Source organism: Dromiciops gliroides, chromosome 6, assembly GCF_019393635.1.
Source record: "Dromiciops gliroides isolate mDroGli1 chromosome 6, mDroGli1.pri, whole genome shotgun sequence".
Lineage (NCBI taxonomy): Eukaryota > Metazoa > Chordata > Mammalia > Microbiotheria > Microbiotheriidae > Dromiciops > Dromiciops gliroides.
In genome coordinates this window covers 111,393,562-111,417,571 of record NC_057866.1, presented here as the reverse complement: position 1 = coordinate 111,417,571, position 24,010 = coordinate 111,393,562, and the positions used below count along the sequence as shown (strand labels likewise).

General features: G+C 40.1%; 1 protein-coding gene across 1 annotated transcript in view; it reads left to right on the top strand.

Annotated features, from left to right (window-relative positions):
- Nucleotides 1-24,010, top strand: part of RELL1 (RELT like 1) — a 69,658-nt gene that overhangs the window by 4,468 nt on the left and 41,180 nt on the right. Inside the window, exon 2 of the mRNA XM_043971931.1 lies at nt 22,089-22,286. Coding sequence (XP_043827866.1) covers nt 22,089-22,286 — 198 coding nt within the window. The remainder of the gene's footprint in view (nt 1-22,088; nt 22,287-24,010) is intronic.

The following is a 24,010-nucleotide window of genomic DNA, read 5'->3' as shown; positions in this document are numbered from 1 at the left end:
TATGAGTATGCCATGGTGCATGCTGCCAGGTAGTGTGATGTGCAGGGGTGATAGGGTCATGATAGTACAGTGCAATGAGTGCTGGCTCTAGAATTTGAGGACCTTGTTGAAATCCCCTGGTCTTGCCACTTATTACCTATGTGACCTTGGGTAAGTTGCTAATTTGTACCCCACTTTCCTCATGTGTAAAACAAGGAGATTGAACTACATGGTTCTAAAATGAGAATCCTGTGATCTGTGTTCAAAGATGACCTTGTTACTAGTAGGCTAGGTGACATGGTGAGTGTGGGAAAGAGTCAAGAAGACTGTGTCTGACTCCTCCTCAAACATTTCTTACCCAGGGGACTCTGGGCAAGTCACTTAACCTCTCTATGTATCAGTTGTCTCATCTTTAAAATGGAGATAATAAGAACTCTTGTTTCACGGGGTTGTTTTGAAGATCCAGTGAGATGATGTATGAAAAACACTTGTCAAACTTGAAAGGCTTTGTAAGTGCTAGCTATTATTATTGCCACCTTTGTGATCTCAGGCAAATCATTCCATTTTTTTGAGCTTCAGTTTCCTCATTCCTAAAATTAGGGGCAACTAGGTGGTGCAGTGGATAGAATGCCAGGCCTGGAGTCAGGAAGACTCATCTTCTTGAGTTCAAATCTAGCCTCAGACACTTAGTAGCTGTGTGACCCTGGGTAAGTCACTTGACCCTGTTTGCTTCAGTTCTTCATATGTAAAATGAGTTGGAGAAGGTACTCACGTATCTTTGCCAAGAAAACTCCAAATGGGGTCACAGAGAGTCTGACATGACGGACACCCTGAACCACAACAAAAATTAGGTGGATTAGACTAAATGATCTGGAAAGTCCGCAGTGAAGCCTGTGCCCTACAACTTGCTGTCTGCTTTTAGTTTTTGCTTTTTTTTTTTTTTTTTGAGGCAATTGGGGTTAAGTGACTTGCCCAGGGTCACACAGCTAGTAAGTTTCAAGTGTCTGAGGCTGGATTTGAACTCGGGTACTCCTGAGTCCAAGGCCAGTGCTTTATCCACTGCGCCACCTAGCTGCCCCTAATTTTTGCTTTGATCTCTATTGTACAACACTACCGTCTTACTAGAGCAAAGGATGGTGGTATTGTGTTCTTGTTGGGCGCTAGTGCAGAGGAGAAGCCTTGGAGGCTCAGATAGAGAATGAAGAGCGAGTGATGGGGGCCCAGGAAGAAATGCCATTAGATAGCTGAAGATTTGGGGGCCCAGTGACAGTTATGTGATGATTATATGATTTCTGAAATGAAATTATTCCACTGGTACTGGGGTTAGAGAAAGTAGCATTTTCTCCTTGATTTGACAGGAAGTTGGAAGGAATGACACCTTGGTGGAAAGATGATTGGATCAGGAGTCAAGAAATCTAGCTTAGGGGGCAGCTAGGTGGCGCAGTGTATAAAGCACCAGCCCTGGATTCAGGAGGACCAGCGTTCAAATCCTATCTCTGCCACTTATTATCTCTCTGGGCCTCAGTTTCCTCATTTGAAAATGAGATGGTTGGATTAGATGGCCTCCAAGATCCTTTCTAGTTCTAATTCTATGATCATATGAAGAGACTCTTATCGTTGTTCAATCATGCCTGACTTTTTGTGACCCCATGCACCATAGTTTGCCAATGCTATCCATGGGGTTTTCTTGGCAAAGATACTGAAGTGGTTTGTCATTTCCTTCTCTAGTGCTTACCAAGCAGGTTAAGTGACTTTCCCAGGGTCACACAGCTAGTAAGTATCTGAGGCTGGATTTGAACTCAGGTCTTCCTGACTCCAAGGCCCAACACTGAGCCAGGGATCTTAGAGACCATGTAAGCTAGGGGTTCTTAATGGTTTTGGTGTCATGGACTTCCTTGGCAAAGGTCTAGTAAAACATAGATTCTTTCTCAAAATAATGTTTTTACATGGCTAAAATAATACATGGGGTTTCAAAGAAAACCAATTATATTGAAATTCAGTTATTAAAAAATAAGCTGAGAGCCATGGCATAAGACTTCCTGATATAGTTCAGTCCTCTCATTTTACAGTTGAGGAAACTGAATCTGAGAGAGATGAAGTCGCCTGCCCAAGGTCTCAAAGGTAAGGAGTGGTTGAGGTAGGATTTGAACTCAGGTTTTGTCTCTAAAGCCATTGACCTTTCTATTCACCATGTACCTGAGGCCCAGAGAGAATGAAAATATATAAAAAATATTTCACACACCTTAAAATATTTTAGAAACACATTTGTGAGTTACTATGACGATGTGCCTTGCCCAAGGTCATAAACTAATTAGTGGCAAAACTGGGAATTAGAAGCCAAGTCTTAAAATTTCTGTTGACTGAGGATGGCATTCCCTAGTAAGGAAAATACAATTAACCTCAGAAGGTGGCTTGATAAATATGAAATTAGAGGGAAAGAAGATATGGTTTCTTTTAGTGTCTTCTCCAGCTGTGAGAGTCTGGTGACCCCTTCTTCTCCACTTTAGAGATGCTCTTGCCAAGAGGACCACTCCTATTGGCTCATTAGGACATTCTTGGATAGTGCCAGAAATTAATTCTCTCTTTCTCCCTCTTCCCTCTCCTAAGATTACCTTTTCCCAGTATTCCAAGGTGGTCCTTTAGGTCTTAATTTATTACATCTTTTTCTCAGCCAGATTCCCAAATATTATGGCAAATTCCTACCTTTTAAGACTTCTGCTTCTGACAGGACCTCTTGCACACAGAAATCATCTTGATGTTCCCTGAATTCATACTATTTTTTTTTTCCAGGGCAATGAAGGTTAAGTGGCTTGCCCAGGGTCACACAGCTAGTAATTGTCAAGTATCTGAGGTACAATTTGAACTCAGGTCCTCCTGAATACAGGGCTGGTGCTTTATATACTGCGCCACCTAGCTGCCCCTGAATTCATACTATTTTCTTTCTTTTTTTTTTTTTTTTTTTAGTGAGGCAATTGGGGTTAAGTGACTTGCCCAAGGTCACACAGCTAGTAAGTGTTAAGTGTCTGAGGCTGGATTTGAACTCAGGTACTCCTGACTCCAAGGCCAGTGCTCTATCCACTGCGCCACCTAGCTGCCCCCATACTATTTTGAATGAATGTGTGGGGCAGCTAGGTGGCGCAGTGGATAAGGCACTGGCCTTGGATTCAGGAGGAGCTGAGTTCAAATCTGACCTCAGACACTTGACACTTTTTAGCTGTGTGACCCTGGGTAAGTCACTTAACCCCCATTGCCCCACCAAAAAAATTTTTTTTTCATTTAAAAAAAAAAAGAATGTGCTGTTTATTCAGCCTCTGCCCTTCTCTGCCTATTTCCCAACACCCACACTCCACAATTAGCCCCTTTGCTCAAGAGTTGTTAAGTAGTTGTGACTCCCAGTTTTCCATTAGTCCAGGTAAATGGGAGTGGTTGTTGTTATCAAGGCCAAATTCATAAAGTGAATGTGTTATTTTCTCTTGACTTTTGCTGGTTATTTCAGGGATTCTTAACCTTTCTTGAGTCATGGTTCCTTGGCAGTCTGGTGAAGCCTACAGACCCTTGCCCAGAATAATATTTTTAAATGCATAAAATAAAATACACAGTATTATAGAGGAAACCAAAGGTTAGTGAAAATAAAGATGTACCTCTTTTCCCTATTCAGGTTCCTAGACCCCTTGACATTTCTCCAAAGGTCCTTAGACCCCTTATAGTCGTAGCCAAGAAGCTCCTTTCCTTCCCTTATCCAGCTTGCTCTTACTCCTTTGCTTTGGTTGTTCAGCTTAAGCCTGGCTTGAAAAAATTCAGACTGGGGGGGAAAATAAGAATGTTCGTAGACACATCAGTGCTATTGAGTGCTGGATTTGAATTCAGGAAATTCTGAGTTCTAATCTCACCTTGGATTTTTGTGCAACTATGAACAAGTCACTTAACCCCTCTGTGCCTCAGTTTCCTTATCTGTAAAAAGGGGATGATAATAATAGCACTCACCTCAGTGTTGTGAGATCGAAATGCTTGGCAAACTTTGAAGTGCTGTATTTGCTAGCTATTATTTTGTTAGATGAATATTTCAATGATCGATAAGTGTGCAAAAGGCTGGAAAGGTTTTTTGTTTTTTTTTTCAGGATAATGGTTTTGAAAATCCAGATCTAGCTTCAGAGATATCTTGGGGGAGAGATTGCATGCCATTCTCTGTATCCAGTGTTCCTCACTTGTTCATTCGATGATGCTTTCCATGGGCAGAGCACATCAGAACACACCATATTTTTTTTGTTTGTTTTGTTTTGTTTTGTTTTTTGTGGGGCAATGAGGGTTAAATGACTTGCCCAGGGCATATTTTTTTTTAAATCATAAAAGCATTTTATTATTTTCTGGTTACATGTAAAGATAGTTTTCAACATTTGTTTTTATAAGATTTTTAGTTCCAAATTTTTCTCCCTTTCTCTCTCCCCTCCCCCCTCCCTGAAACAGAAAGCATTCTGATATAGGTCATATATGTACAATCACATCAAACTTATAAGATGTTTTAATAAAATGTTTTATAAAATGTTCACCAGTATAATATGAACTTTTGGCAACAAGAAAATGGGCATGGCCACTAAAAATTCTTCAGGAATCTTCAGCGATTCTTTCTGGAGTAATTTTGCATGAATAATTTTATTTGCTTGCCAATAGTCTGGCTTCTGATTTTTTTTTTTTTAATGAAGTCTTCAAGAAGACATTGCATAAGAATTTCATTGGGAAACTGGGCCCAGACTAGCCTAGGAAGTCCAGACAGCCTAGATGAGTGTAGCTGAAGTGACATTTTACAAAAAAAGTATGGAAAAAAATTCGTATCATATGGTAGAGTGGGAATAGGGTTGGAGGAAGCTCCTTACCCTTCTGGCACAATCACAGATGCCAAGTCTCACTCTCCCTCAGCCATACATGTTCATAACCATAATGCATTTTTTCTGAGACTCCTTGAAGGGGTAAAAGTTGAGGAATTCACTAAACTTTCTTCTTGTAGGCTATCTTCAGGGTCTTTAAATGTGAGTATTCCAAACAGTGCTTTGTAGAAGCTGAGTTCCAAACTAGCACAACCATGAGAATTAATCAACACTCTAAGAAAGTATCCTGGAATGTCCTGGCAATGGTAGAGGTACCAGATGGCTAATGAGTAAACATGCCTTCAGTTTTACTTTGCACATCACATTTGTCTTTACTGACTGAATGCTTATGCTGCTTCCTCAGTTCCTCAATTCCCCTCCCACTCTGCTAAAGCAAACCGCCTACCAACTAAGAATAGTGGACATTTTCTCTGAGGGCAGTCTTAACTTCTTGTATAAGAAGTATACAGTGTCTGATCAGCTGCACTGGGAAGGTGAAACTCATTTCTTGTGAATCGTTAGAAAACTAAATCCATCACGCACACATTGAGAAAGCACTTATTCGTAAAAAGTTTTATATTAAAATATAGTGTGAAATGTGTGTGCACGTCTATGCTTATTTTTTTTTTTTTTAGTGAGGCAATTGGGGTTAAGTGACTTGCCCAGGGTCACACAGCTAGTAAGTGTTAAGTGTCTGAGGCTGGATTTGAACCTAGGTACTCCTGACTCCAGGGCCGGTGCTCTATCCACTGTGCCACCTAGCTGCCCCGTCTATGTTTATTATATGAACTAGTGTTTGAAGAGTGCCTTTGAATGTATTCATTTACTTTCCTATTTGTATGTGATATATACATGTGCACACACACATATACAGAGAGTACCCAGAAATGCTAACAGTCTTTTTTTTTTTTTTTTGCAGGGCAATGGGGGTTAAGTGACTTGCCCAGGGTCACATAGCTAGTAAGTGTTAAGTGTCTGAGGCCGGATTTGAACTCAGGTACTCCTGAATCCAGGGCCGGTGCTTTAACCACTGCGCCATCTAGCTGCCCCCGCTAACAGTCTTAATAATGAAAAAATGAGGAATGTAGTATCATATCCATTAGTATTAATTCTCAGGTCATTGATTAAGTCTTGTTCTTAGGATAGATTATACAAGTTAAAATGGACTCTTTGAGCTGCTTGAAGGCTTAAGTAAAAGATATTTTTGGTATATTGTTTTACATTCTTATAGACTATGCCCAGGTGGCATTCATGATCATTACTATTAGAAACATAAGCATTTGTGGGGATCAAGTGTTTTCTGGTTGTTGAAGAGACCAGTGTTACAGGTAACTAGAGATATTTAAAAGTTCCAACTCCTAAGGACTGTGTCTTTAAATAAAACATGTGGATTCTCAGCAGAGATAAAGAATTTCTAAAGTATCTCTGGGGGAGAAAAAGGCTTCACTGGTATGATCACCTTGTCTCAATTTCTCTTTTTGTCTTAGATTTTAAACAAGAAGGTCTAATGTTTCTAGATTTGAGGAGGAATAGCTACCCCATCCAAAGGCTTTGAGTAAATGTGTCATATAGATGCTGGCTAAAGAGATTTGTCAGGTTCTTTTAGCTCCTTGAGGGAGAAGATGGGTACTTTAAGAGGAAAAAAGGGAACTTGTTCTACAGAATTAAAATATTTGCAGTGCTCTGTCTTTGCATGAGCCATATGGCTGAACAGCTGGTCCCTTTGCTCCCTGCTCAGAACTTCCCTTTGTTACTCCTGTGATTTAAATGTCAGTACAGATTCTTCACTTGTGGGGAAGACTTAGGAAAAGAGTAAAATGTTAGTAACCAGTCATCTCTTTGAAAATTAGTGCAGCTTAACAAATTTTACTATAGCTGATGTTTTTTCATGAAGACTCATTTAAAAAAAAAGTATACAGGACATTGTAATTCTTGCAGAATTTGGTTTGGGAAATGTTGTTAAGCCCTTGCCTCTTGTAGAAGAAAACCTTTTTACTCGCTCTGTATCACTTGTAAAGTTTGTCAGAGACAATTTGTTACTATATAAGCACTTTTACCCTTGCCCTTTGGAGTTCTACCTGGGCAATTAATTCTCAGGTATATTTTATAGCAATCATAGAACAAAAGACAAAATTCCACACCAAAATATCCACAAAGTTGTGTAGTTCAAGTTTAGGGTTTTTTATTTACTTAACTTTTTATCAACTTCCTTTAAGCATTTCTTTATTGATTGGTTGTTTTTTCAAAGGGAGAGAGGGATTTAAGGAGTGATTTGGGAGCTAACCATTTTGTTGCCAAAAAGAAAAAGAAAAGAAAAGAGGGTCATTGAAGCATTTTTTTTTAAATGCAGAGGAGAACTAAAGGGAGCGCTGATAAACTGGACTGCTTTGAAAGTAACATGTTGATTGGCTATGCTTTTTAAAAAGTAAATTGTAGGGCAGCTAGGCAGTGCATAGATAGACACTTATTAGCTGTGTGACCCTGGGCAAGTCACTTAACCCTCATTGCCCTGCCCCCCACAAATAACAAAAGTAAATTGTAAAGAGGTTTGCAGTTTTACTCTATAACTTTTTTTTCCTGCTTTATATGGAAATATCTTTTGGGTGTTTAAATTCAGGATAAAAACAACATCCTTTTTCAGTCTGGTCAAGGGTAAACAAAATCATACCTTTCTCAACTGCATTAAACAAGTGATGTAGGAATAGAAAAAAAATCATAAAGAAAAAAGCCTTTCCCACTCTCAATTGGGTCACTCTAAATAAGACAAATTCTAAGAATCTTGAGCAGGGAATCGAAACCCTTTCCTGAACTTGGTTAAGCTTTCTATTCAAGGAAAACTAGTTAAGTTTTTGATTCTGAGAATGAGGACTTCAGACTTAGGAAACTGTTATAATAGAATTCTTCATAATATACAGCACAACTGAATTTTTGGTGCTGTATATGTCTATATTATGCATATATGCATTATAGTAGCAAAGCAATTGTGGGAATAAAGTACTGAGGGTTTGGTTGGTTTTTTAAATAAGGTCCTTTTTTTTTTTTTTTTTTTGATGGAAAGAGACCCAGCCTAGCTAAATTCAGAATGGCTCATTTCTCTGAGGTTGGCCTCCAGGGAGGTGATAAATTATTTTTGGATATAGTAACATGAAAGAAATGGAGGGGATGGCAGCGGGCCTTGGCAGAGGGTATACTCACAATAATGGAGTCACTAATCTCTTGAAATTTCTAGATAGGCCCAAAGTCTCAAGGAGCATTAGAGGCAGCAGTCTATAGTGGATAGGGAAAACCATTTACAAGAAAAAAAACAAATAGATTATATATCCATGGTCACCTGAACAGCTAATAATAATAATAACAATAACTAATATTTATATGGCACTTCCTACATGCCAGGTCCTGTGTTAAGTACTTTACAATTATTCTCTCATTTGATGCTCACAACAACCCTGTTGTTCAGTCAGTTTCAGTTGTGTTTTACTCTTTGTGACCCCATTTGGGGTTTTCTTGGCAGGGATACTAGAATCGTTTGCCATTTTCTTTTCCAGCTCATTTTACAATGTCTTTCTCTCTCTCTCTCTTTTTTTTGTTAGTTTCTTAGCTTTTGTTTTTTGTTGTTTTTTTTTTTTTTTTTTGGCAGGGCAATGAGGGTTAAGTGACTTGCCCAAGCTCACACAGCTAGTAAGTGTCAAGTGTCTGAGTTCAGATTTGAACTCGGGTCCTCCTGAATCCAGGGCCAGTGCTTTATCCACTGCACCCCCTAGCTGCCTCCCAGCTCATTTTACAGAAGAGGAAACTGAGGCAAACAGAGGTTAAATGATTTGCCTAGGGTCACAGAGATCCAGTGTGAGGCTGGATTTGAATGCCAGTCTTCCTGACTTCAGATTCCTCCAGGCTCTAGCCACCATGCTTTCTTGTTGCCAAGAGAGGCAACAAAACATTGAGAAAGTATGCTGGAATTAGAAAGGCTATGTTTTTCCGTTAAATTAGCTGTGTGATTTTAGCCAATCCACTTAACCATTCCTGAGCCTCAGTTTCCATCTCTGTAGAATAGGGGTGATACTTCTTTTATCTACCTCTTGTTTTGTGAATATCAAATGAAATAACATTAAATTCAATTAATCAAATGTATCCTTGACAAGAATTTTGCTGGGTGCTGGTGCAACAAAGATGGTGAAATAACAGAGTTCCTGTCCTAGAAGGAGGTGTCTAATAAAGGTGATAGAACGTGTTTATGCATAAGTATAACGCAAAGTCTGGTCTAAGTGCTTTAAGAAATTTGATGAGAGCAGGACTTTCCACTAGAGATGGGGGAGATGGCTAATCGCATGGGGAACTGTCTGGGCAAATGCTGGGAGATGGGGAGTGGGAGGATTATGAGGCAATGTCTGGTTCAGTCTGCCCATTACATAGAAAATATGCAGGGGCACAGCACAAAATTAGGAGGTCACAGGCATATTGTGAAGGGCCTTAAAATACCAGGTTTGAGGTTTGGTTTTGTTTTGTTTTTTTCCCTATGGGCTCTAGGGAGCCATCCATGGTTTCTTGAAATAAGCAAGGAAAGAAGGCTGCCTTCCATGCACCTTTATAAAAAGGTTTCTAAATTGTCTAGTATTTTAAATGGAAATTAATTGTTATACAAATACAAAGTATTAGAATCACATCTCATTAACTGGAACTGCTCTTTTTGTTTTGTTTTTGGGTTGGAGCTGATGCTTTTTCCTTTCTCTTCCTCAAGCCAGGTATTAACAGACTGACTGACTATTTGAGTTGAGCAGAGTTGTAACATGCTACCTGATGCTATTTGTGGGCTACACTTGAAGCATTGGCCACTGGTGGAGGTGGAAGGAATCGGAAGGAGGTGTCAAAATGGGAGACATTATCCCAAAAGTTATAAGCAGGAATTCATCCAAATTGAGGGTTTTTTTTGTTTGTTTGTTTTTGTTTTTTTAGTGAGGCAATTGGGGTTAAGTGACTTGCCCAGGGTCATACAGCTAGTAAGTGTTAAGTGTCTGAGGCCGGATTTGAACTCAGGTACTCCTGACTCCAGGGCCGGTGCTTTATCCACTGCGTCACCTAGCCGCCCCCCAAATTGAGTTTTAATTAAGGGTGATCAAGATCCCCATCCAATACCTAATCAATTTTATCTCCCAATTTATTCTGAAACAGGTCCCATGTTGCTTCTTCACAGGGATCCTGTGTGTGTTAAATCTGTTTGGAAAGCTCCCTACACCTTTTTAGCACTCTTCTACCTTTCCAGTTTGTTATCTGCTTTCTGTCCCTGGGAGATCAATTCACTTTGCTTCTCTTGAATTACTTCACGAAGTGGGCTGGGGCTGTCTATCTCGGGGGTGGGGGGGGGGTGGGGGGGGGAAGGGTTGGGGGGGGGGCGGGTGGGCGAAGCTGCTCTGAAGTCCTACAGCACTTGGAGTTCCTATTACGCAATTTAGCACTTACATTCTGTCTCATCCTCTTCAGTGTCATGTGTGAATCTTGGCTCCCCCCAGCTCTCCCTTACCTTCCATTCCTGTTCTGCTGTTCTCAGCCATGTGGTGGTTGTGTGCCAGCAGGCTCCCTTAGACAGACTGTTGCCACAATCAAGAAAAGTAGCAGGATGTGTTGAAAAGCCAGGCACCCATTCACTGAAGGCATCTTTTGCTGTTCCAGGTCCCTCTGCAGTGAAACTCTTGAGACTCTTTGACTTCTTGAGGGAAGCTCCCACCCATGCAGCTTCTCCTGGTCATCTGGGCTGTGTAGGATCCATTTAGTCAAACTTATTTAAATTCTTTCCCTCCCCCACCCCCAGGCATTTGCCTCTTTAGCCTTTCTCAGTTAAATCCCCTCTTTCTACCTCCATCCCTTATTGGTCTCCAGAGTGGGAATGTGAGCAAATTGTAACATTATCTCTCTGGGGAGTTGCCCAGTGGCCCTTCAGTTAATCTTTTTGGTTTTAATTAGGGTACCCTTTATTTACCCATTTATGTATTTGGCAGCTTTGGATGAAAAGTATTGCTGTGAAAACTGAGCTTGTAATTTCCCCATGATCCTCTTCCCTTTGAAAAAAAGTTATGAAATGTTTTCTTTTGAATCTGATGTTTATTATTTATATATTCAGTTGTAGTTTTAATTTGATTCTCCATACCTAGGAAAGAGTACTGCCTCTGGAGTCACAGGACCGGGGTTCAAATCCTGTCTCTGATACTACCTGTGTGATGTTGGACAGACCACTTATCTGCTTTGACTAGAAATGGCCTCTGAAGCCCCTTCCAGATTGAAATCTATGATCCTATGATCTTTTAAAGGATGGACCTTGTTTTAAATTTCATTTTTTGTTGGACTTTCCCATTTGGGAAGGTTCTGTTTAACCATTTTGTGAGTTTGTGGCTTTGTCAGTTGTCAGTCAACCTTTAAGAAAGACAGTATCTTTAGTTCCTCCCTTTGAAATCACTGCTCTTTGAAATAGGGGATATGTAGGTTTTTTCTTTTGAAAGTATGGTTATATATAAAGTTATAAAAGTGCATTTCTGCAAAATTGCTTCTCTCAGTCATAGAGAAGGCATATCATAAGACTTGAGTGCTGGCTGCATTTTAAAAGGAAATGTTTTCATAGATGCCTTAAATAGGGCTTTTCCTGAGTCCTCTGTAGTCTTCCTCCAGAGACCCAGTTATAAATATTTCCTAACATGCCTACCTTTCTGGCAGCATGGAAATGATCCTGGATTCTCAAGGGCTTTGTGGGCAGAGTTCAAGCTCTGGAAGGCCCCCCCCCCCCCCAATCCCAGAAGGGTTTGCAGTATAGCTATGGGCTCTGGATCTAGATATCTGTTGTTTGAGGTCCTATTCAATTGGAAGAGGCGACCACCAGAAAGTTGGTTAGCAGGAAGTGAGAAATTATTTTGGCTGGACTAACTCATGAGATCATCCATTGGGTGATAGAGAAGAGAAGAATGATAAAATAATGAAATTGGAGATCTTGTCAAGTGTGACCATCAAAGGGCTGATTGTTGAAAGGGTCCTTAGGGATCATCCTGGCTCTGTCATTTACCACCTATGTTATGCTGGGAAAGTCCCTCCACCTTCTCTGTGTCTCATTTTCTTCCCATGTAAAAATGAAGCAATTGGACTAGATGACCTTCAATGTCCTTTCCACCTCTAAATCTATGATTTTAACCAAAATGTTCATTTTACAGGTGAGGAAACTGAGGCCCAAGAGGAGAAGGAACTTACCTAAGGTTACAAAACTAAAAGAGCTGGAATCTAAACCACGTCTCCTGCAGATCTGATGCTCTTAAAACAATCAAAAATACAAACAAACCATACTGTTGTACTATTAAGTAGGCCTTGTCCATAGGTATCCAGGGATCATAATGTCAGGAGTTTGGTGAGACCCTAGGCAGCAGTAGTTTAGGATAAAGAACACTAGAGGGGGCAGTTAGGTGGCGCAGTGGATAAAGCATTGGCCTTGGATTCAAGTCACTTAACCCTCATTACGGGAGAGGGGGAGAACACTAGAAATGGGGAGATATAGGTTTTAATCTGGCTCTGTCATGAACTTTGCCTATATGACCTTCTGATTGTCATTGAGACCATTCTGAGGGGCAGCTAGGTGGCGCAGTGGATAAAGCACCGGCCCTGGATTCAGGAGGACCTGAGTTCAAATCCAGCCTCAGACACTTGACACTTACTAGCTGTGTGACCCTGGGCAAGTCACTTAACCTCAATTGCCTCACTAAAAAAAAAAAATTAAAAAAAGAGAGACCATTCTGGGTCTCAGTTTACTTATGAAGACAATGTATACCCTGCCTACCTCACAGGACTTTGTAAAGATCAGATGGAAGAATGGGATGTGACAAAGCTCACACTTTTATATTGTGAGTATTAAGATCACCCTAGATGGAGATGTTGTGTCTTTGTGTGAAGAGATGGACTGAATGCTGACAAAGCTCAAAGGTATGTGCTTGACTTAGTAATGTTCAGCAAGACGGCCACGTACCACAAACGAAAACTTGTCCCTGCAAAACAGCGTATCAAGTGCTTTATCTCTGACTAGGTAGTTGTCAAAATGTTCATGTTTAAATAAGGAGTTTTGAAATAGCAAAAGTGGATTAGAGCTAAATTTGAGGTAAGGTAGAAAGAAAACCATTAGGTCAGTGAGCTCTCCTCCCCCACTGTCCCAAACTAATTTGTCCACACAATACTTTTTTTTTTTTTAGGCAATTGGGGTTAAGTGACTTGCCCAGGGTCACACAGCTAGTAAGTGTCAAGTGTCTGAGGCCGAATTTGAACTCAGGTACTCCTGAATCCAGGGCTGGAGCTTTAACCACTGCGCCATCTAGCTGCCCCTCACACAATACTTTTTTGGTCTAACACATAGATGTTGGTATAGGATTCTCTGATGCTTAAGGGAGGACAGTTGTTCAGTAGGTTAAGTTGCGTCTGACTCTTAGTGACCCCATGGCGGGGATGGGGGTGGGGGCAAGATACTGGAGTGATTTGCCATTTCCTTCTCCCAATCATTTTGCACATGGGAAAACTGAGGCAAATAGGGCTAAGTGACTTGCCCAGTGTCACACAGCTAGTAAGTGTCTGAGGCCAGATTTTAACTCAGGAAGATGCTAGAAGTTCAGCACTTTATCTACTGTGCCATCTCACCGGCCAAGGGAGAACACTTTGGAATAAAATAGAAGAAATGAACATAATTTTATGTTTATGTTTATCATTTTAAGAGGGGAAAAAAATCTCACTAGCATCAATATTTTCTCAAAGATTGCATGTCCTCATATTGAGTGAAAAAGCAAAGCTTTTCAAAATATAGTTAGGGAGGGGCAGCTAGGTGGCGCAGTGAATAAAGCACTGGCCTTGGATTCAGAAGGACCTGAGTTCAAATGTGGACTCAGACACTTTATACCTATTAGCTGTGTTATTCTGGGCAAGTCACTTAGCCCCCATTGCCCTGCCCCCCCCATATATATATATATATATATATATATATATATATATATATATATGTATATATATATGGAAATTCTTAGAACCAAATTTTAGTGTTGAAAATACTTACCCAGAAAAAAAAAAATGGGGGCAGCTAGGTGGCACAGTGGATAAAACACTGGCCCTGGATTCAGGAGGACCTGAGTTCAAATCCGGCCTCAGACACTTGACACTTACTAGCTATGTGACCTTGGGCAAGTCAATTAACCCTCATTGCCCTGCCAAAAAAAGGAAAATACTTACCCAGGATTTTTTTTAAACATCTGGAATGCTTCTTCTGGAAATTCCTATTTGTTACCTGTGCTACCAATTCTGAGTCAGTAAAAATGCTATCTCTGGCAGGGATAACTCTTCAGGTAATTTATAGGTTTTTTTCCCCCCAATTTTAGTTCACAGATATTTCACCCATTGTTATAAATCTGGAGAACCAGCTTGGTGTAGGAGAAAGATTGATTTTCTGCAAGGCAGAAGACTGATTAATCATTTTATATATAATCTATATATACACACATACACATACATATACATCTCCTTCATTAGAATGCAAGATCATTCTAGGCACTTTTGTCTTTATATCATTAGTACTTAACAGTGGCTGGCGCATGGTAGGTGCTTGCTAAATGATGTTGATTTATTAATGTGTAACTTTGAGCAAGTACTTTTAATCTTTCTGCACCTAGATTTCCAGATATTTAAAACATAAGAGAATCTAAGGCTCTTAAGCTTCTGGGAACAAAAGGACTGAAGTGCCAATATCTCCTACTTTATGTTGCACTGTTCCTTTCTCCCACCCACCCCTGACAGCTCTTATTTGTTCATTATTTACCGTATGGGTTTATGTAGTCCCTTCTTCCCAACAGGTCTAGGTGCCCTTCAATAAACTAAAAGCTCTCAATGGAAATGAAATTGAGAATGAGGAAGGGAAGAGGGAAAATAATATTAGGTCAGTCCTTGAGGCAATGTTAATCTGGTGGAGGCATGCCAGCGCTCTCTGCTGGAATAATCTCTGAGGACAATGATAATTTTCAATGACCTTCAAAGGAGTGGCAGGTGACTCTTCTGGGATTTGCAAATGCACACACAGTTTATGGTATCACCCTCTCTTGTCATACCTCTCCTGTGCCAAGTTTCACTTTTATGAATACTCCTCCCTGTGAATCCCCAGGTGTATGGTATTTGTCATGTAGGCCAGCAGTCTTGCTACAGGTGTGATGTGAGAAAGCCAGGTGAGTAGATAGGTATTTCTTGACTTCCTGCTAAAGGCAAGGGCCAGCTAGGTGGCCCAGTAGATAGAGCATCCAGCCTGGATTCAGGAAGACCTGAGTTCAAATCAGACCTCTGACACTTACTAGCTATGTAACCCTGGGGAAACTGATTAACCCTATTTGCATCGGTTTCCTCATAAACGTGCTAAAGAAGTAAAAGGTAAACCGCTCCTGTATCTTTGTCAAGAAAACGCCAAATGGGGTCAAGAGTCTGAAATGACTAAACAGCAACATAGTAAAATAAAAGCATCGTGCCCAGGGAAGTGGGAAGATACAAAAGATTCCTCTGACATTCTAGCCCCATTTCTAGGCACTAACTTAATTAGCTATTGGCTGATTTCACCTTGTTGTATTTTGAGAATCTTCTCTTATGAGGAGGCCTTAGCTGCTTTCTAGCTTCTATTTTAGCCTTAAATGATAACTTAGTATAGTTAAACAGATGCATATTAGTCATGGAAATTACTGGGTCATCTAGTAGGTCTCTAAAGAGTGTATTTAAGTGAGGCAGAGCTGTGCAAAGTCATGGGTCTCACTCTCTCCTCCAGAGCCATCGAAGTGCAGGGGTAAGACATAGGTCAGGATGGCTGAAGATGGCCCCGTGTCAGGAAAGACCTTGGCCTTTTTTAGCTAAGGTTTTTCCCAGGTCTCAGTTTGTCTGAGGCAACACCCATTCAATGATTAAAGTTGAGGTAAGAATTAGGGCAAAAGATGGCCTAATTTCCCTTCTCAAGAGAATCAGTTTGGAAGGGGAAGACCCTCAGGATTTCTGCCCAGAACAGAAAAACTTTACTTACTTTACCTTTACTGATTATGGCTGTTTATTTTTAGAGGCAGCTAAATGGCATGGTGGCTAGAGTTTGAGACTTGGAAAGAGGAAACCCTGAGATCAAATCCTGCCTCAGACACTTACTAGCTATGTGATCCTGGGCAAGTCATTTAACATTTCTCACAGACTCAGTTTCCTTATCTGTAAAATGGGGATAATAATAGCACCTACATCCCAGGGTTGTTGTAAAGATCAAATGAGCTAGCATACCTTTTGCAAACCTTAAAATACTATATAAATGCTGGTCGTTATTTTTCTTCTTAGTGACAGTATAGTATATTAGTTAGAGTACACCACTTAGAATCAGGAAGATTTGGATTTGGGATAAATTTCTTTTAATTTCACTAAATTTATTCATTTAAAAATGGGGATAATAATATCTGGAGTACCTAACTTCACAGAGTTGTTGCAGGGACAAAACCAAAATGATGACTATAAAGAATTTTATAAATTTAAAAGCATTATATAGGGGCAGCTAGGTGGCGCAGTGGATAAAGTACTGGCCTTGGATTCAGGAGGACCTGAGTTCAAATCCAGCCTCAGACACTTGATACTTACTAGCTGTGTGACCCTGGGCAAGTCACTTAACCCTCATTGCCCCATTTAAAAAAAAGCATTATATAAGGTCAACTATTATTCTTTTTATGGAATAGCTAACATTTATATAGCACTTTAAGGTTTGCAAAGTGTTTTACATACATGTGTCAAAACATTTCATTTACCTCAATAATTCTGTGAGGTAGGTTACGATCCCCTTTACAGATGGGGAAACAGGCTAAAATAGGGCAACTGACTTGCACGATGCCATACAGTTGAGGCGAGCTTTGGACTCGGGTCTTTCTCACACCAAGTCCAACACTATCACACTGTGCCACCTGGCTGCCCTTTGCATTTCAGTGATCTGTGCCTCAACAGATGGTTTACATGAATTGTTATGGCTAAAAATATTCATTACCTGGTGGCTTACTTCTGATAATAAACCTCTTCACACTTATCCAGACGGGCCTTCAGACAACACACACGTATTCTGTCACTGGGCCCTCATTTGAGATCCTTCCAGCTTTGGATGGTCTGTCAGAGCTTGTGTTCCATTCTACTAAGGCTCAGCCTGGCCTTTAAGAACCCAGGGTTCCCTTGGTATCATGATTGGGGCAGTCCTCTCATTACAACCTGTCACTCTCCCTGATCATTTGATAAATGTTAATCTTGTCTTCTCAACTAAATTGTAAGCTTCTTGAGAGCAAGGAACATTTCAGCTGAACATTTGTTAACTACTTTCTCAGTTCAAGACCCTGTGCTGGGCTCTGGGGATGCTGACATAAAACATGATATACAGTTCCTGCCCTCAAGGAGCTTACAATCTACTACTTTTTAAGATCACAATTTAAAATTCTGTTGTTAGCCCTCCTAGTGTGGGTCCAGAAAGTGTGTGGAAGGATTGATGTGTTTGCAGTCTGAGTAAACATTTCTCTGAGAGTGTGTTTGTATTTCAGAGCCAAATGTAAATTAGTTTTGACTAATGTATTGTTTTGCAGTATTTTGATTAATGAATCATTAAAAATATCAGAAGGCAATCTTCATATCAATTAGTATAATATGAATAAATTTAAATTATCCAACTGCTACATGCCAAATGGAAGGTGGTATAGAAAAAACTCTTACTGATGTTCTTTTTTTGTTCTAAAATCCCTTTCTACTGTTGTTTGGCCATCTGAACCCAGAAGAGCCCTTGTTATGGTTTGCGCATTGTTTCTAGCATATTTTTTCCCTACTGTTCTCTGACAAAGTTTAATAAGTGTTTCCTGGCTCCTAAATGAATCCTTTTCATATTCACAGTAAATGATGTAAAGCCATCTAGCTTCTAAGTATGTATGTCCTCTTTCACTAAAAGCAGGAAGTGAGGGAAGTTATTAGAGGACTTTCAGGACCATCACTGTACCTTGTGCCTTAGTCAGAACAAAGCAGTTTGGAACAATATGACAGTATTCCTGTATTGGTCCACTGTGTTTGAATGGCATACCTGTGCCATTTTCTGTCAGCTATTCTAACTTTTAGGGTCAGTAGGAAATATTAGTCTTTCCAATACATTTCTTCCCTGCATGTACTCTTTGGTCCAAATGAACTGTCTTCCTGACTGTTTGTTCCTCATACATGTCATGCTGACTCCCATTTCCTTGTCTTTGCATTCCAACTATGCTTGGAATGTACTCCCTCTTCACCTTTGTCTCTTCGACTCTCTAGCTTTGTTCAAGGCTCAGTCCAAGGGCCATCTTCTACCTGAAGCTTCTCCTGATGATCCTTCTAGCCACTTGTGTTTTCTTTCCATCAAATTAACGTGTATCTGTTTTGTGTTTACATGTTCTCCTCCAACTAGATTGCAAGTTGCTCACGGGCAAGGATTGTCTTTATATCTCTAACACATGATACGTGCTCAATAAATACTTCTTGGTTGATTGATTAATTGATCTGGCTGGCTACACATCATTATTTCTTTTTCTACTCCTGATACTTTTTGTTTTCACCTGTAGGTATACACACATGTATGCATACACACACTCACATACTTGATTATCATTGTTACTTTCTTTTCTCTCTTCACATCCGCCTTTCTGTACTTTCCAGAAACATTGCCTTTCTTTTCAGCTCCAAATTAAATGCGTGGGTTTTTGTTTTTCCTTTGGTAATACTCAGATAACCCTGGCTAGGGAAATAGAGAACTTTTTATCAAAAGTGAATTTTAATGGGTAATTCCACTTCCAGTTTCTTCTTTCTCTAATTGTCGTCCAAACAGCTAATGGTAGGCTTCAGAGATCTGACCATGTTACTCTCCTGATAAATAATTTTCAGTGGCTTTCTTCTATCTCTAGGGGGAAAAAAATTAGGCTCATTTTGACAGTTAAATCCCTATGCTTTTCCTACTTTTCTCTATACCAGATTGCCTCCCTCAGTAATAATTCAGGGGGAAAAGTAACTTTTTTTTAGGCTCCTCCCCAATTTTCCTTTCTTCCCTATGCTTTCCCTCTCCCTATGTGGGGAGGGAGGAAGAGAAAGAGTATGCTCTAGTCATCTCTTCCCTTCCATTTCTTACATCCTTACCCTTACTGCTGGGGCACTCAGCATCTATCTCCTTGAAATGAGAGCAGGGAGGAAACCAACCAACCCACTCATTGTTTAGTTATTTGGATAAAGAGATGGAGAATGGGGAGGGAGAGAAGAAAAGAGAAGGGGAATCGGAAGGACATGATACATACAGTAGGGATGCTGTCAAAAGTGTTTGTTTTTTCCTACCTCAGATGCTTTTTTTTTTTCTGATAAAAGTACTTTATTTTTTTCCAATTACATGTAAAGATAGTTCTCAACATTTGTTTATACAAGCTTTCCAATTTTAGATTTTCCCCCCTCCCCTAGACAGCAGGTAATCTGATATAGGGGGGATATATATATATATATAATAACATTAAGCATATTTCTGCATTAGTCATGTTATAAGAGAAGAATCAGAGCAATGAGGAAAAACCTCAAAATAGAAAAACAACAGCACCAAAAACAAAAGAAATAGTATGTTTCAATCAGCATCTATACTCCACAGTTCTTTTTTTTCCCCTGGATTTGGAGATCCTCTTCCATCATGAGTCCCCTGGAACTCTTCTGTACCATTGCATTGGTGAGAAGAATCTAGTCCATCACAGTAGATCAACACAATGTTGATGATACTGTGTACAGTGTTCTTCTGGTTCTGCTCAGATGCTTTTTATCTCCCCCCTCTGCCTCCTGTCTTTCATGCCTCATTCTTATTTCATCATCTCAGAGCTGCTTGGCTATTTTTTCACCCATAAACCTTAGATATAAATTGGTATGATGGAGTAAGCATTGGACTAGGAATTAAGAGACTTGATTTTTTTTAGTTCCCTTTTTTTCTTTTGAAAACATTTTATTTTTTCCTGGTTACATGTAAAAATAATTTCTAACACTCATTTAAAACTTTTTTTGAGTTCCAAATTTTCTCTCTTCCTCCCTCACCTCTGCCCTCCCTGAGACAGTAAACTATTTGATATAGGTTATACATGTTCAATCATGCAAAACATGTTACCATATTAAACTTGGAATTCTAATCTCAGCTCTGACACTAGCTGGGTGACCTTGGGTAAATCATTTCATTTTTGTGAAGCTGTTACCCTGCCTGTAAAATGAGGGGGATCAAACTGGATGATCTCAAAAAGCTCACTGAGGTTTACATTTCTGTCTTTCCTCTTCCCCCATGCTGGAGCCCCTAACTTAAGCTATGAAAGCTGCAACCAGTGGCTTGGTGTTTGGGGACTCAATTCCCACTGGTGAAGTTGGGAGTTGGTGGTAGTAGGAGTCCTGATTCCTTTGCCTGGGACTACAGTCGGAGGAAGATGTGTTCCAGGGACCCCAAGTTAAAACTCAGTTCATTTTCCCATACTTGACACTTCATGGCGGTTGAGTTCTGTGATACTGATAGTATAATGCATACAGTCTAAGAAATTCGACTGGACTTTAGATTTATCGGTGAGGAAACTCCCTCTACCAATGCCGGTTGACATTTTCTTTGCAATTCAATGTCTTAGAGTCTCCTAGAGAACGAAGTAACTTATCCTGTTTCAAACATTCACCATGTGTCAGAGGACTTGCACCCAGAACCTCCTAGTTTTGAGGCAGCTTCACTATCTACAATGCTATGTTGTCTGTCATGTAAGATATTCTGTGAATGAAATGTGGGCTCCCTTCATTCCTTCCTCTCTCCCTCCCTTCCTTCCTTCCTTCTACCTCATAGGATCATAGATTGAGAGTTGGAAATAACTTATGTTAGAAGTCATCTAGTCCAACTCCCCCATTTGACAGCTAAGGCAACTGAAGCCTAGAGAAGTTAAGTGACTTTTCTAAGTTTATAGGGTTATAAGTTTTTACAGAAAGACAGAGCCAGGATTTGAAGCCCTCTGACTCTAAAGGACATACTTCTAATCGTAACTCAAAGCCTGCCTTCCCTGAATTATTTTATTGTTGGGCAGCTGTAAGTGTTAGGAAGTGTTTTCTTTCTTTCCTTCCTTCCTTCCTTCCTTCCTTCCTTCCTTCCTTCCTTCCTTCCTTCCTTCCTTCCTTCCTTCCTTCCTTCCTTCCTTCCTTCCTTCCTTCCTTCCTTCCTTCCTTCCTTCCTTCCTTCCTTCTTTCTTTCTTTCTTTCTTTCTTTCTTTCTTTCTTTCTTTCTTTCTTTCTTTCTTTCTTTCTTTCTTTCTTTCTTTCTTTCTTTCTTTCTTTCTTTCTTTCTTTCTTTCTTTCTTTCTTTCTTTCTTTCTTTCTTTCTCTCTCTCTCTCTCTCTCTCTCTCTCTCTCTCTCTCTCTCTCTCTCTCTCTCTCTCTCCCTTCCTTCCTTCCTTCCTTCCTTCCTTCCTTCCTTCCTTCCTTCCTTCCTTCCTTCCTTCCTTCCTTCCTTCCTTCCTTCCTTCCTTCCTTCCTTCCTTCCTTTCTTCCTTCCTTTCTTCCTTTCTTTCTTTCTTTCTTTCTTTCTTTCTTTCTTTCTTTCTTTCTTTCTTTCTTCCTCCCTTCCTCCCTACCTACTTTCCTTTCTTTTTTTTTTTTTTAGGAAGCGTTTTCTTATGGTGATTGTGGAGCATTAAGCTAAATTAGCCTCCCTGTAATTTCTACTCATTGCTCCTAATTCTCTTCTGAGACCCAAGTCTATTAAATTGGATTCTTCTTCCATAGGACAAGCTTTCAGATAAATTAATATAGCTAACATATCTTCAGACACCACAAGTCTTTTCTTCTCCAGATGAAATATCCCCAGTTTTATTTTTTAAAAAGTGGTCCCAGGCGGTTCAGATTTGTGATCTTCCAGTCCTGATCCCCCTACTGGATGCTTTCCAATTTGTCAGTGTCTTCATGGGGTCTGATCAGGGTAGATGAGGTACAACAGGAGCGGGGCTTCCCTCATTCTGGACACTGTACCTCTGTGAGTACAGTTTCAGATTCTATTTCCATTTGGGGCGAACACATGCACACTGCAGTCCATTTAAAACCTTCCAGTCATTTCCATACAACCTGTTTTCTAGCCGCTGCCCTTTGTGAGGTTGATTTAAAAAAACAAAAGAACCCTTGACAAACAAGTTCAGGATTCCATTTTTATTTATTTCTATTCATCTTTTTTAGCTTCTTCCAGTGGAGAGACGACGCCATCTCCTACGAATGCTGGGAATGGACACCCAGAACATATTGCTATTGTACTAGTTCCAGTTTTCTTCATCATGGGACTTGTAGGAGTTTTTATCTGCCATCTGCTTAAGAAGAAGGGGTATCGGTGTACAACAGAAGCTGAACAAGATATTGAGGAAAAGGTAGAAAAGATAGGTAAGTGACCCTGATTTTTTTGTTTGTTTGTTTGTTTTTGGATGAGGCAATTGGGGTTAAGTGACTTGCCCAGGGTCACACAGCTAGTAAGTGGCAAGTGTCTGAGGCTGGATTTGAACTCAGGTCCTTCTGACTCCAGGGCCGGTGCTCTATCCACTGCACCACCTAGGTGCCCTCCTGATTTAAAAAAAAAAGGGGGAAACCCCCCTGCTTCCCAGCCAACCAACGACATACCCTGATTACTTGGTCACTTACTCATTTTAAAGGGTTAAATGAAATCTGCCTGTAAGCTCCACCCCATTGTCCTCAGCTCTACCACCTGGGGCTAAGGAGAACAAGTCTCAGTTCTCTTCTTTGTAACAGCTGTCACAAGATGAAGAAGGTTGTTGTATCCTTCCTGTATCTTGTCTTCTCTAGGCTAAATGTCCCCAGTTTCTTCCATTAATACTCACATGCGTTCCCATCCTTTTTGTCCTGTTAGAAAGACAACCTCAGGCCAGGACTATTTAGAGCAAGAGGTCTTCATCTTTTCTGTGTGTGTCATGGACCCCTTTGGCATTTGGAGGAAGCCTGAGGTCTCTTACTTAGAGGAATATTTTAAAATGTCTAAGAGAAAACAAATTAGGATAGCAAAGGAAACCCAATTAGTATTGAAACACAGTTATAAAAATTAACCCCCCCCAAAACAAGTTCACTGACCTCAGGTTAAGAAACCCTGATTTAGAGACTTATGTTACCAGAAAAAACAAAATCACTCTCACATATATCTCAATTTCTCACTTGCTTCATGGGAATATTTCATATTATTCCAATGCAAAAATATTGTATTTGTTAATGAAAACACCCAGATTAGTAAAAGGATCTAGGATGATGTCTATAGGCCTCAGTTGCATTGTTGTCTTTTTTGTTTTTCTGTGAAATGATCTCAGTTACAGATTCTTATGAATAAACAAACTTGGATGTAAGTTTTTAGAGTTTTTGTATAGAAGATAAGATTGTGAAATACTGAAATCCAGTGGAGGTTCATACATCTACAGAAATCTGGTAAATGAATAACCATTTTAAGGTTTTATTTTTTCCTCTTTTTTTTTTTTTTTTTTTTAGTGAGGCAATTGGGGTTAAGTGACTTGCCCAGGGTCACACATCTAAGTAAGTGTTAACTTTCTGAGGCTTCATTTGAACTCAGGTACTCCTGACTCCAGGGCCAGTGCTCTATCCACTGTGCCACCTAGCTGCCCCCCCCCCCTTTTTTTTTTTTAATTTAGCAGGAAGAATCTCTCTTGCTCCCAGTTCAGAATAGGTATTGAAATCTGACTTTGAGGATGGGACAGACGGTCTCTTTGGATGAGGCTCATAGCCCTCTAGGATTGTTTTGGCAGAAAGGGGCCCTTTGGCAGAAGTCATGGGTGAGCCAGTCATTGTGAGGGGAGAGGCTTGCTCTTCCATGGTCAGCTGACTGAGTTGTTATTTTTTCCCACCCCCACTGCCCTTTAAAGGCTCATTGCATAATGAGTCATATGAAAACTTCTGAGCAAACTTAGAAGGGAACCTCAGCTAGTGTTTGTAAACAGAAAACCGCACTTCCTCTTAATGAACATCTCCTCCTCTGCTGGTTAGCAGTGTCAGGATTTCACTTTTCTGAAGTCTCTTTCCCACGAAGCCTAATTTGTGCCTTTCCATAAGGAAGATGGCAAATGCACTCATTCATTCTTGGCAGGTCCAGC